The sequence below is a fragment of the Schistocerca piceifrons genome, chromosome 3 (genome assembly GCF_021461385.2).
Source record: "Schistocerca piceifrons isolate TAMUIC-IGC-003096 chromosome 3, iqSchPice1.1, whole genome shotgun sequence".
NCBI classification, from domain to species: Eukaryota; Metazoa; Arthropoda; class Insecta; order Orthoptera; family Acrididae; genus Schistocerca; species Schistocerca piceifrons.
In genome coordinates this window covers 282935507-282949943 of record NC_060140.1, presented here as the reverse complement: position 1 = coordinate 282949943, position 14437 = coordinate 282935507, and the positions used below count along the sequence as shown (strand labels likewise).

Genomic DNA, 14437 nt, shown 5'->3' with positions numbered 1-14437 from the left:
TGAATGTGACTGCTCTCGTAATCTCGTTGCGATTATTCAATAGCTATGTTGCTCCTTATACGACAGAAATCATTACATAATTTCTGTTGTTCAAATCTATTATTTATGTCTCGCAACCAAGTCCGCATAGAGCGAGCGGGGTGTATAAAAATGTATCCCTATTTCCCAAACCAAGAGGAAGGTGACTGCCTACATAAAACTTCGTTTAGTGCATGGTGGAGGAAACTTTACTTACAGATTTCAACAAAAGCCACAGTGTTGCTCCAATCTTGATGAAATTTTGTACATTTGATCTTCAAAACAAGGGGAACCTCACCGTCTACGTGAAATTTCATGCGGTGTATGGCGGAGGGTACCTTACAACAGAATTACACACCGCTTGACTGATCAGCTTGGGAGTTGGCTCATGTATGTATGTTTTCGTGGTGAAGGCATTTATACAAGCCAACGTATTCTGGACGGCGAAGAGTTGGCCTACCTTTAAATAAATTCAACATCATTTCGTCAATCAGCATGAAAGTTGGCAGATAAACGCTGGTGACAACACCTTCACTGAGGGTGAGCGACTGGGGTAGACAAGCAGTGGGGGGAGGCTCAGTTCGCAAACATCTCGTTAGGGAACCTGTTGCTCGGGACAGCTTCATTACCTGCTGCACCCATGTAGGAAACCCCACGACAGGAAACCCCACGTAGCCTATGGTGGTAGGTGTCCCCCCCCCCCTTCCGTGCAGTGATTTTTAACGTTTTTGTTGTGGTGTCAGTATTTTTCCAGTGCCGTGTGCAGTGTTACATTACATCGCCACCAACAGTGTCACCAGTGTCATTCATTTGTGTTCTCACTGTGATGCTTCTTTGTTTCCGCTTCGGTATACAGTGCCCATTCCCCGCATGTGTGTGTGGCTCTTATCTACTTTTTTTAAATCTACCTTTTATTCTCATCTGTTTTTGTTATCGTTTATTCACTCATTTTTACCATTCTCGTTTATGCACTATTTTCTCATTTGCTTATGTTTTTTGTAACTCTCTTGGCTGAAGAGCGGCGTATTGTGCCGCTGCCAGGCCGCCCCATTATGGGGAGTGAAATAACAATAAAGGAAAAAAAGTGGCGTTTAAGTACAGTTGTCAGAGCTAACAGACAAGAAACACTGCGTAAAATGACGTACATATCCGTAGGACAGTGCGGCGAAATGTGGCGCTAATGGACTATGGCAGCAGACGACCGACATGAACGCCTTTCTAACAGCATGACATCGCCTGCAGCGCTTCTCCTGGGCTTCTGGCCTCATCAGTTGGATCCTGGAGGACTGGAAAACCGTGGCCTGGTCAGGAGAGTCACGATTACAGTTAGGAGGAGCTGATGGTGGAGATTGAGAGTGGCGCAGACCCCACGAAGCCATGGACCCAAGTGATCGACAAGGCACTGTGCGAGCTATTGGCTGCTCCATAGCAGTGTGGGCTGTGTTTACGTTGAATGGATTGGGTCCTCTTGATGTTCCGGTACTTGGAGACTAGTTGTAACCGTTCGTAGAAGTCATGTTCCCAAACGAAGGTGGTACTTTTATGCATGACTATGCACCATGTCACTGGGCCACAATTGTTTGCGACTGGTTTTAAGATAATTCTTGACAGTTGTAGCGACATGAATCCCGTTGAACATTTATGGGTCATAATCGAGAAGTCAGTTCGTGCACAAAATCGTGCACAGTCATCACTTTTTCGATTATAGATGGGTATAGAGACAGCATGGCTCAATATTTCTGCAGGGGACTTCCAATGACATGTTGAATCCTTGTCACATAGAGCTGCTGCACTATGGCGAGCATAAGGAAGTTGGATACAATATTAGGAGGTATACCATGACTTTTTTCACCTCAGTGTAGTAACCGGTATTACCGCTAGAATCCATCACTTGCTTATCAACATTTATTGGACAATCTGAAGATGTCTTGAATCAGGCGAATCGCGTGTCATTGACGAATAAATGAACAGTAATTTCAACATCACAACCAAGACTGTTTTCTTCTGCTCATTCCTCGGATTCTAACAGTTTTTTGTGGCAATGTGGTGCCAGCTACTACTGGAATTGCTGCTTCAGACGGTGTAAGATGTGCCACAAGCGTACCACTCTCTCAGTAGTGCCACGAGGCTGTCCAGAGCCTGGTCTTCTTGCGACAGTACCTTTCCACTGCGAGCACTAGTATACAATGGCTACTTCCCTGCAAAGTCTTGCAATATCGTGGAAGGACCATTCAACTTCCTGTAGCCTTGTTACATGACCTCGATCAAACTCGGTGTGGCGTTGATTATGGCGTTGTCGTCTTGAAAGGCATTCCTGGCTCACATCAACACACTAAGTCCAGTCTCAAAGGTAAATAATGCTCTCGAATGTTACAGTGTGTATTTAAAGCAAACCTGATTTGCATCCTCATATCGGCACTAGTACAGCCACTCTGCTGTGAAATTTGAATAGACATCTTCCAGTTGTAGAAAAACGCCTACCAACTTTCGTTTATCTCGCACAACTCCTTCTTAGTCTTGGAATTTTTTTCCGTCAGCGTAGAAATGTACATATAACGACTGAAGGAACATTCACCAGGACTACCGAAGATCGAGAGGAATACCCGTGAAGAAGATCAATGCATTTACATATTCAATTTTGCCTTGTTGTTACTGCTACTGCGACCTAATCCTCGGTCGTGAATTAACATAAGAGCCCAATCTACAGGGCATCTTAGAAAAATCCTACAATAGTCTTAAATAACTAAAACCACTAACCGGCCGAACATCGGGATAGCACATCTCTACCATTGTATTGTACTATATGGAACTGGGGACCTAGAAACGACGGAGAGGCTTCGTCCCTGCCGTAGACCTCAGTGGTATGGAACCCCACAACAGGCTACAGCAGTCCACCCACCCCACCGCCGCCCCACACCGAACCCAGGGTTATTGTGCGGTGTGCGGTTCGGATCCCCGCCCCTGGGAATGTCTCAAACCAGACGAGTGTACTCCAATGTTTGCGTGGTAGAGTAATTATGGTGTACGCATAAGTGGAGATAGTGTTTTGCACAGCGATCGCTGTCATAGTGTAACTGAGGTGGAATAAAGGAAACGAGCCCGCATTTGTCGAGGCAGGGCAAAAACCGCCTTAAAAACCATCCACAGACTGGCCGGCACACCGGACCTCGACACTAATCCGCCGGGCGGATTCGTGCCGGGGACCGGCACGCTTTCCTGCTTGGAAAGCAGTGCATTAGACTGCATGGCTAACCAGGTGGGCTATCTCTACCATACTACACACTCTAAAGCCTTAATCCGACCAGTGGTACCTTGCACCACTGTAGCTTGGTTTATTGCTTGACCAAAATTCTATGATTTCTTCCAGATCCTCGAATGCTATGCAGTCTGCGCCGCCTTCCATATCCGTCTTCATCCCCCACTAGCACCGTGTATGAACTTTTTAATTTTTTCTCTCTCCGCTCACATTGAACACTTCCTGCAAACTTGACACCAACCACCCTACAGTTTCATTGCTAAAGATTAACTCTTATATTTTGCCTCACTTATAGCAACACATCCCCCAAACTCACACCTAGACACTCCCTTCATCATGTTCCAACGAAACTTTAACCGCCTCCATCTATCAGATCGTGAAATCTGCCCATCCTCTTAACTTCAACAGAACACCCCCACCCCATTTCCTTCCTTTCTTTCCAAAAATTTGGTTCAGTGTCCCTCTCTCTTTCTCTCACGCCACATAATACCCAAAACACCATTCCCCCCCCCCCCCAAAAAAAAACAACCCTCGCCAAGACTTATTTTCTATAAGTTAAGTGCATCTTTTTATTATACAGTCATCTATTGACTGTATTTTATAAATGTGCCAACTTCTGTTTTAACAATATTGAAAACGTGTGTGTATTATATATTTTTAGTTTTTTGGAAATTTGAGAGGTGGCATGAGCCCCCTCCGATATTTCTATCTTACTCTGAGTAATTCGATTTTCCTCTCTAACTGCATGCGGTGAAAAGTCGCTACTCCTTCACACGCGGACTTCCCATGCAGCGTCTCTCGTCACCCGGGTGATCTGGTGACAGGTGGATTCTGCTGTTCTTGAAAGGGCTAAGCCAACGGGTGCAAGGGAGTCGAGTGGATGCTTTCCAGATGCCGGCATTGTCATAAGAGCGGCGGTGACACGCCCACAGGGGCCTGACGGAGCGGCTGGGCTAGAGATTCCGTTACTTCGCAGAAACTTAGTGAAAACACTTTCTGGCGGGCTACCAGTGAGGCGTTTGAATGACTTGTGTTCCCAGGCAGTCTTGGTGGGCAAATTCCCGCGTTTTCTGCAAAATCATAACTGTGATTGGCTGGCTCAGAGGATAGCTCCATGGCGTACCAAAATCGGCGTAGAAATTGGCGCCAAGTATCTCCATTGGTGGAATAGTACTGCATCGGCAATAGAGGGGAATTTTCCGCCGGTTTTCGAGTTGCTGATTGGAACGTTTAACCACGACCACTGTCGTGGGGGCGCCAATGTTCTGTGCTCGGCTTGTACAGGTGCTCTTGAGAGAGTCGGCTCTCGCCTTTCGGTCGGAGTAGGTTACAAGACTGAGCTCTCGCTGCTCTGGACAGTCTGCCTTCCGTTGGCTGTTTAGTATACTTTCATTTAATTGTAACTGTTTGACGAAGTTGCTGAAGTTTCGACTTCAACGTAACTTTCTGAGTACAGTTGGCAATTGAGCGTTCTGCATACAAGAAGCCTATGTTGTTCGTCTTGAGCAGTTTTGGCTAAAGTTGACTGTACCAGAGTTACTGTGTGACTTCTCTTGTTAAAATCACTCACTGTACCATCCGTGATTGTGTAGCGAGCCTTCTTTGTCTCCCTCAGAGGGGTATTTGTGTTGCTAGGAAGTCTTTAGTCTGGAACAACCAAACCAGGAGAATTTGTTTCGGGCTATACTCACGACATTATCATCACAACGATGGGACGTCGAAGCAACCAGCCATCGCCTCCGGCACGCCTTTTCGTGTCCTTGCAGTTAAGAAGACAGCTTGGTAATGTACGTCTGCAGCACCGGCAAATCAGAGACTTTTGCTAGGTGATAATCAGAGCTCAGCGGAGCGTGCCTGTTCGTCTTTTCTAACTTTGTTCTGTCTTGGGTGTTCATTGTCTGAGTTATCACTACTGTAGCAGCAATTAATGTTGGGTTGGCTGGGTGTTTCTCTAAGATTTGAGTTGCAAGGAGTTGGCTCCACATACCGCTTGGTCATAAATGTCTCAATCTAGTTTATGGACAACTTCACCTTCACAGCATTTATTTGAGCATCCAATTTGATGTATTGTAAATGTTCTGTGTGTTTTGTTTATTATTTTGAGTTTAGTCATAATAAATCAAATTGTTATTTTGGACAGAACTTTCATTCTGTTAATCGGTAGAACAACCCTTTCATTTCTCACTATGTTAATGAAACTTTTCTTAATTTCTATCCAATTGAATTATTGCGGGTGCCAAACTCTTCTCTACTCCACTTGCAGGGTCGATTACAGTCAGTTCGCGTTTCTTCTTAATCCATGTACAACAGAAAAAGTAGGAGTTAGAAAAGGGGGGCTTAGAGCATCATTTCCATATGAAGATTCTAGAAGAATTTAGTGTTAAATACACTGCTAGCCCCGGCACCTCGCAAATTATGTCTTGTATTTTATAAATGCTCTCGTCTGAAGAATGACAATGTACCGCTACCTATGTACCATCGCCCTCATAAGCGAGGGAATAAAAACAAAATGAAAAAACTGGAACGGTATAGTGTAGGGGGGGGGGGGGGGGGGGAGGGGCGGTGAGGCCTCTAGGGATCGTTTCGAGTCAGAAATGCACTCACCGAAGAAGTTTGCTTTGTTGAGTGTCCGGGACCGATACGAGAATTTTTTCCACACAGGTGATATACCATTCAACGAGCCTTCTCACGATATTTCAATCACAAACATTCTCCTCCGTACGCGAAAATATTTTGTTGACTCCAGCCTACTTAGGGAGAAAGGATCATCATAATAAAATAAGGGAAATCAGAACTCGCACGGAAAGATATAGGTGTTCGTTTTTTCCGCGCGCTGTTCGAGACTGAAACAACAGAGAATTATTGTGAAGGTGGTTCGATGAACCCTCTGCCAGGCATTTAAGTGTGATTTGCGGAGTATCCATGTAGATGAACACTATGTGATCAAAAGTATCCGGACACCCCCAAAAACATTCGACTTTCATATTAGGTGCATTGCGCTGCCAACTACTGCCAGGTACTGCATATCAGCGACCTCAGTAGTCATTAGACATCGTGAGAGAGCTGAATAGGGCGCTCCGCAGAACTCATGGACTCCATACATGGTGAGGCGATTGGGTGTCACTTGTGTCATACGTCTTTAAGCGCGATTTCCACACTCCTAAACATCCCTAGGTCTACTGTTTCCGATGTGATAGTGAAGTGGATACGTGAAGGGACACGTACAGCACAAAAGCGTACAGGCCGACCCCGTCTGTTGACCGACAGAGACCGCAGTCAATTGAAGAGGGTCGTAATGTGTAATAGGCGCCGGCCGGGGTGGCTTTGCGGTTCTAGGCGCTACAGTCTGTAGCCGAGCGACCGCCGCGGTCGCAGGTTCGAATCCTGCCTCGGGCATGGATGTGTGTGATGTCCTTAGGTTAGTTAGGTTTAAGTAGTTCCAAGCTCTAGGCGGCTGATGACCACAGATCTTAAGTCCCACAGTGCTCAGAGCCATTTGAACCATTTTGTAATAGCCAGATATCTATCGAGTCCATCCCACAGGAATTCCAAACTGCATCAGGATTCACTGCAAGTACTATGACAGTTAGGATGGAGGTGAGAAAACTTGGATTTCATGGTCGAGCAGCTCCTGATAAGCCAAACATCACGCGTCGCTTGTTGTAAGGAGCGTAAATATTGGACGACTGAACACTGAAAAAACTTTATGTGGAGTGACGAATCACGGTAAACAATGTGGCGATCCGATGAGAGGCTGTGGGTACGGCGAATGCGAGGTGAAAGTCATCTGCCAACGCGTATAGTGCAAACAGTAACATTCGGAGGCGGTGGTGTTATAGTATGGTCGTGTTTTTCATGTAGGGGGCTTGCACCCGTTGTTATTTTGCGTGGCACTATCACAGCACAGTCCTACATTAATGTTTTAAGTACCTATTTACTTACCATTGCTGAACAGCAATTCGGGGTGGCGATTTGCCTCATTCAACACCATGGAGCACCTATTCATAACGAACGGCCTGTGGCGGAGTGGTTACTCGACAGTAACATCCCTGTCCTGACTTGAATCCTATAGATCACCTTTGGGATTTTTCGGAACGCCGGCTTTGTGCCAGGCCACACCGACCTCAGTGCAGCACTCCGTGAAGAATGGGCTGCCATTCCGCAAGAAACCTTCCAGCACCTGAAGTATGCCTGCGAGAGTGGAAGCTGTCATCAATGCTAAAGGTGGGTTTTGTGTACATAGTTCCGCATAGTCAGCGCGTACACAACTTTCCCACTAGAGCGCGCCCCGCTAAGCACAATAGCGCAGGCACAGCGCTCGTCCGTCTCCGCACTACGAGATGGCGCTGCCATAGAGACAGACCAAATTCTACTTCCGCCGATCAGCGTATTAATATGTAACGCAGCCAATGAGATTGCTGCTAACGTAGAAACTTTTCTCCTTGCGGATCACACTCACGCAGAGATACATGAACGCGCGAGGTATTATAACGAGTGTACAGACCTCCGATTAGTCAGTCTGCATTTGTCTGCACCAGTCTGTACCAGTGTGCATTAGTCTGTACCATTCTGTACGAGTTCTACATTTGACTATACCAGTCTAGAGTCAAGTTTCAGTCTGCGCCTAATAAGATTATCATATTCCTGTACATAGCCATGAAGATAAATGTATAGACACTTTTGTCATGTATCAGAGATGTATGTGAGAATAAGATTAACGTACCAATACCAAAGGAACTTCAGATTGTCAATTGTAAATAACATCCAGAACCAAGTTAAGTAATTTTTATGCTTGTTATTATTGTAATAAATGTGTGTGAAAATTAATCAAGTTCTGTTTAAAGTTGGTCACCGTCAATCTGCTACTCTAAGCGTGCAAGTGGCATTTCTATCGTCTGACCTAACGGCAGAAGATAAACACGCCACGATTAGACCGCCAGACATATTGCTGACACTCGCCTACTTCGTTAGAGCGACAAGTCAAATAATCTGATGGTGTGTGTACCGAAGGTCTTACAGTACGCGCACCACATATACAATGTGGCGATTCGATGGCAGGGTGTGGGTATGGCAAATGCCCAGTGAATGTCATCTGCCAGCGTATGTAGTGCCAACAGTAAAATTCTGAGGCGGTGATGTTATGGCGTGGTCGTGTTTTTCATGGAGGGGGCTTGCACCCCTTGTTGTTTTGCATGGCACTATCACAGCACAGGACTACATTGATGTTTTAAGCACCTTCTTACTTCCCACCGTTCAAGAGCAGTTGGGTGATGGCGATTGCATCATTCAACATCCAGTACCTGTTCATAATGCACAGCCTGTGGCGGAGTGATTACACGACAATACATCCCTGTAATAGACTGGCCTGCACAGAGTCTTGACCTGACTCCTACAGAACGCCTTTGGGATGCTTTGGAACGCCGGCTTCGTGCCAGGCCCCACCGACCTACATCGATACCTCTCCTCAGTGCAGCACTTCGTGAAGAATGAGCTACCATTCCCCAAGAAACCTTCCAGCACCTGACTGAACATATGCCTGCGAGAGTGGAAACTGTCATCAATGCTAAGGGTGGGCCAACACCATATTGAACTCCAGCATTACCAATGAATGGCGTCACGAACTTGCAAGTCATTTTCAGCCAGGTGTCCGGATACTTTTGATCACATAGTGTAGATGTAGATGCGCAATCTGAAACACACTTAAGATTTTGGAGCTCTACGCTTGGCACAGTCAGTTGATCAGGCTGGTTTTGACGCAAGTGCGAAACGCGCCCCCACAGCAACGAGTAGTCTATTCTGGCCGAAAGTACTGTTTGAACCGGCCCTGAGAGCCGCCCCCACCTTGTCCCCGGAGAGCTGTCCGGCGGGGCAGGGCAGCTGGTGGTCGGCGTGCAGCAGCGCCTGCTGCAGTAGCGCCGCCGGCGTCAGCAGCAGTGCGCATGCGCCGCGGGCAGCCTCCAGCGCGCCGGCGGGCCGGCTGCGACCTGACTCGCTGATCGCCTGCAGCAGCGGCGCGTACGGGCTGCCCGAAACACCTGCTGGCATGCAGAAGCAGCTTTGCTTTCCTGTGGAACGTGTACACGGGTACTTAAGGTCAAGGGAGGAAGAAACATTAGGCTGTAACGTCCTGTCGACGACATGTTAAGGCGAGTGGGACACAAGTGATACAGGCCGCAGGCTATACCAGTTCTTTTCCGATGCAAGGGAGACACTAAAACTCAAACATATCGATCCCAGCGGCGGTATTTCTTAACAGGACACGGCCCTTACCCCACGCATTTTAAGTGCGTAAGTTTGAGGCAGACACCAACATCTACATCTACATCTACATTGCAGAATAATCATGTAGATGTAGATGTAGATCTACATCTACATCTACGTGATTATCCTGCAATTCACATTTAAGTGCTTGGCAGAGGGTTCATCGAACCACAATCACACTATCTCTCTACCATTCCACTCCCGAACAGCGTGCGGGAAAAACGAACACCTAAACCTTTCTGTTCGAGCTCTGATTTCTCTTATTTTATTTTGATGATCATTCCTACCTATGTATGTTGGGCTCAACAAAATATTTTCGCATTCGGAAGAGAATGTTGGTGACTGAAATTTCGTAAATAGATCTCGCCGCGACGAAAAACGTCTTTGCTTTAATGACTTCCATCCCAACTCGCGTATCATATCTGCCACACTCTCTCCCCTATTACGTGATAATACAAAATGAGCTGCCCTTTTTTGCACCCTTTCGATGTCCTCCGTCAATCCCACCTGGTAAGGATCCCACACCGCGCAGCAATAGTCTAACAGAGGACGAACGAGTGTAGCGTAAGCTGTCTCTTTAGTGGACTTGTTGCATCTTCTAAGTGTCCTGCCAATGAAACGCAACCTTTGGCTCGCCTTCCCCACAATATTATCTATGTGGTCTTTCCGACTGAAGTTGTTCGTAATTTTAACACCCAAGTACTTAGTTGAATTGACAGCCTTGAGACTTGTACTATTTATCGAGTAATTGAATTCCAACGGATTTCTTTTGGAACTCATGTGGACCACCTCACACTTTTCGTTATTTAGCGTCAACTGCCACCTGCCACACCATACAGCAATCTTTTCTAAATCGCTTTGCATCTGATACTGGTCTTCGGATGGCCTTACTAGACGGTAAATTACAGCATCATCTGCGAACAACCTAAGAGAACTGCTCAGATTGTCACCCAGGTCATTTATATAGATCAGGAACAGCAGAGGTTCCAGGACGCTTCCCTGGGGAATACCTGATATCACTTCAGTTTTACTCGATGATTTGCCGTCTATTTACTACGAACTGCGTCCTTCCTGACAGGAAATCACGAATTCAGTCGCACAACCGAGACGACACCCCATAGGCCCGCAGCTTGATTAGAAGTCACTTGTGAGGAACGGTGTCAAAAGCTTCCCGGAAATCTAGAAATACGGAATCAACTTGAGATCCCCTGTCGATAGCGGCCATTACTTCGTGCGAATAAAGAGCTAGCTGCGTTGCACAAGAACTGTGTTTTTTGAAACCATGCTGATTACGTATCAATAGATCGTTCCCTTCGAGGTGATTCATAATGTTTGAATACAGTATATGCTCCAAAACCCTACTGCAAACCGACGTCAATGATATAGGTCTGTAGTTCGATGGATTTCTCCTACTACCCTTCTTAAACACTGGTGCGACCTGCGCAGTTTTCCAATCTGTAGGTACAGACAGATCTGTCGGTGAGCGAACGGTTGTATGTGATTGCTAAGTATGGAACTATTGTATCAGAGTAATCTAAAAGGAACCTAATCGGTATACAATCTGGACCTGAAGACTTGCCCGTATCAAGCGATTTGAGTTGCTTCGTAACCCCTAAGGTATCTACTTCTAAGAAACTCATGCTAGCAGCTGTTCGTGTTTCAAATTCTGGAATATTCCATTCGTCTTCCCTGGTGATGTGTGGGGAAGGAGGCTCTCAAACACATCGTCTTTTTCTGCGGTCAATATACCAACAGCACACACATATTACACTTAAACCTCAACAATATTCAAGACACTATACACACAGTGTTCAGAGACGAAGACCAATGGACCATGTTAAACGCTATCACTGACGATATATCCAAAGCGAAATATAGAAGCCTCGCGGGATTAGCCGAGCAGTCATGGACAGTGCGGCTGATCCCGGCGGAGGTTCGAGTCCTCCCTCGGGCATGGGTGTGTGTGTTTGTCCTTAGGATAATTTAGGTTAAGTAGTGTGTAAGCTTAGGGACTGATGACCTTAGCAGTTAAGTCCCATAAGATTTCACACACATTTGAACAAGCCGGCCGGAGTGGCCGAGCGGTTCTAGACGCTGAAGCCTGCCTCGGGCATGGATGTGTGTGTCGTCCTTAGGTTAGTTAGGTTTAAGTAGTTCTAAGCTCTAGGGGACTGATGACCTCAGCAGTTAAGTCCCATAGTGCTCAGAGCCATCTGAACCATATTTGAACATTTGAACATTTTCTTCGAATATAAAGAGTATGTCCGAGACAGACAATGAGCCTACATGCAAAGACAGGAAGGAATCTACAGGATGGAAAACAACGTTGATTCAAACGTGGAATCAGGTGATGATAGTGATCCCGACACGACCATCAATGAAAATCAAAAAATACCCAAAATAAACAACGAAATAGCTTTCTTTCTTTCTTTTTTAAAAAAAGAACATTAATCTCAACAACTCTGTATGCAAGTAGAAAAAGAACACGCTGACAACATGGAGTAAAGACAATTATTAGAGGTTAAGGTTTGGTTTTTAGGAAATCTAGATGGCTCTAAGCACTATGAGACTTAACATCGAGGTCATCAGTCGCCTAGAACTTAGAACTACTTAAACCTACCTAACCTAAGGACATCACACACATCCATGCCCGAGGCAGGATTCGAACCTGCGACCGTAGCAGCAGCGCTGTTCCGGAGTGAAGTGCCTAGAACCGCTCGGCCACCGCGGCTGGCCTAGGAAATCTAGAGTTGTTAGGTTTAGATGAAGAGCTGTGATTTGCGGTCGGCGGCTTGATGGAAAATTCCGTGGCACTCACCATCATACATACTTGGTGAAGTGACGTTCTTCCACTATCATCTTTCCTATCTTCTTTTTTCATTCTTCCAAAAAAATGTGATTATGGTTTATATTTCTTTTTTTCCAAAATTTTGTTAATTTCATAAATGTTTAGTATGTTTCATTTATCCGTTTTAAATGCAAGAATCTTGTTCATTTTAGAAATATTTTTCCGAATTTATAATATACGTCTTAAAGCATTAATACATCGTAACCTCTTCTCTGTCTTCATAAATTCATATCAGTTATTCATAAATAATTAATTTTGAGATTTTCTTTTCTCAATTACCTTTAAGTCGATAAGTATTCAAAGCTGTAATATTATTAATCCCTTTTAAAAACAAGAAATAATAAATAAGTTTCACATTCTGTACACGTACAATCTTGTATTGTGAAAGTACGACCTGTCTCAGAAACAAGCTGGCGGATCATTTGTAAGCGGTAACCAATAAATAAAAATACCGACGACGAGGTCGTAAGAGACATTGCGTAGGATAGTACGAGTATCGCCGGTGCACTTTTCATGAAAGGAGGTTTTGTACATGTAAGAGAGCCGGAGACATCGGAAGGTTTCGGATAGATTACATACATCATGAAATAACAGAGATTTCAGGAACAGATCGAAACTGCGAAACATTTCCAGGGGCACGGGCATAATCTGACCGTAATTAGTTTATGAACTGAAAGTTAGAACTGCGGAAATCGCAGAAAGTTGGAAATTAAGGAAATGGACCCTGGATAAATTGGAAACTTAGGAGGATCTTGAGAGTTTCAAAGGAAACATTTGGAACAATTGACTGAAAGATGGGAATGAGACGGAACTGGAAACAAATGGACAGCTTTGAGAGATATAATAGTGAAAGAAACAGAGGATCTAATAGGTGAAAAGACAATGACTAAGACAACTGCATGACAAAACATGGCATATGGAATTTTACTAATGAAAGGAGTAATAACAATGTAGCAAACGAACTGGCAAAAGGCAACGCAGATGTTTAAATAATAAGACTGGCAGATAGCGCAGAATGACGAAGCAGGAATGGCTAGAGGAGAAATGCAAATTTGTAGAAGCGTGTGTGTCTATGGGAAAGATAGATATGGGAAAGTTAAAGAAATCTGTGGAAAAAAGAGAAACAGCTACATGTACATGAAGAGTTCAGATGGTAAGCAACTGCCAAGCGAATGCTAAAAGGTGGAATAAATACAAGAATTTTATGAAGGAAACGAGCTTGAAACGAATATTATGGAAAGGGAAGAGAAGGAGGTAATATGGGAGATATGATACTGGATAAAAATTTGACAAGTCGACACAAAGCACATTCCCTCAGAATTACAGAGATCCTTAACAAAACATACAATTACGTAACTACTTCACCTGCTAGGCAAGATATATGTGTCAAGGGATATATCTCTCAAGATTCAAGAAGAATGTACTAACTCCTATTCTAAAGAAGACAGAGTGTGAATATTACCGTACCATCAGTTTAATAAGTCATAGAGTTAAAATGCTTATACTAATTGTTTACAGAAAAATTGAAAATCTGGTAAAAGGTATGTCGGTGAAGATCTGTTTGGTTTCTAGAGAGATGGTGGAAAGTTCGAGATAACACTGAACCCACGACTTTCTTTATTTTAGAAGATACACTGAAGAAAGGTGAAACTACGTTTATAGCATTTGTTAGACCGAGACAAAGCTTACGATGTTGTGAACTGGACTGCACAGTTAGAAATTCTGACAGTAGCAGTTATGAGGAACAGAGTGTGAAATGTCATCTACAACAGAAACCAGAGGACAATCGGAAGGGTAGAATGGCAACAAAGAGAAACGTTAGTTTAGAAGAGCGTGAGACAGAGATGTAGCCTATCTCAGATGTTATTAGTTTATACACTGCGCAAGCAGTAAACGAAAACAAAGAGATATTTGGAGACAGAATTAAAGTTTTGGGAGAATAAATAAAAGCGTTGAGGTTTGCGGATGACGTTGTAATTTTGTCAGAGACTTCAAAGGACATGGAAGATCAGTTGAACAGAACCGATTGTGTCTTGAAAAGAGATTATAAAATG

General features: G+C 44.6%; 1 protein-coding gene across 2 annotated transcripts in view; it reads right to left on the bottom strand.

Moving 5' to 3' along the window:
• Window positions 1-14437, bottom strand: part of LOC124787634 — a 74307-nt gene that overhangs the window by 43069 nt on the left and 16801 nt on the right. Inside the window, exon 3 of one of the 2 annotated variants that reach the window (XM_047254400.1) lies at window positions 9116-9312. In XM_047254400.1, coding sequence (XP_047110356.1) covers window positions 9116-9312 — 197 coding nt within the window. The remainder of the gene's footprint in view (window positions 1-9115; window positions 9313-14437) is intronic. The other variant, XM_047254401.1, reaches the window with a different exon arrangement.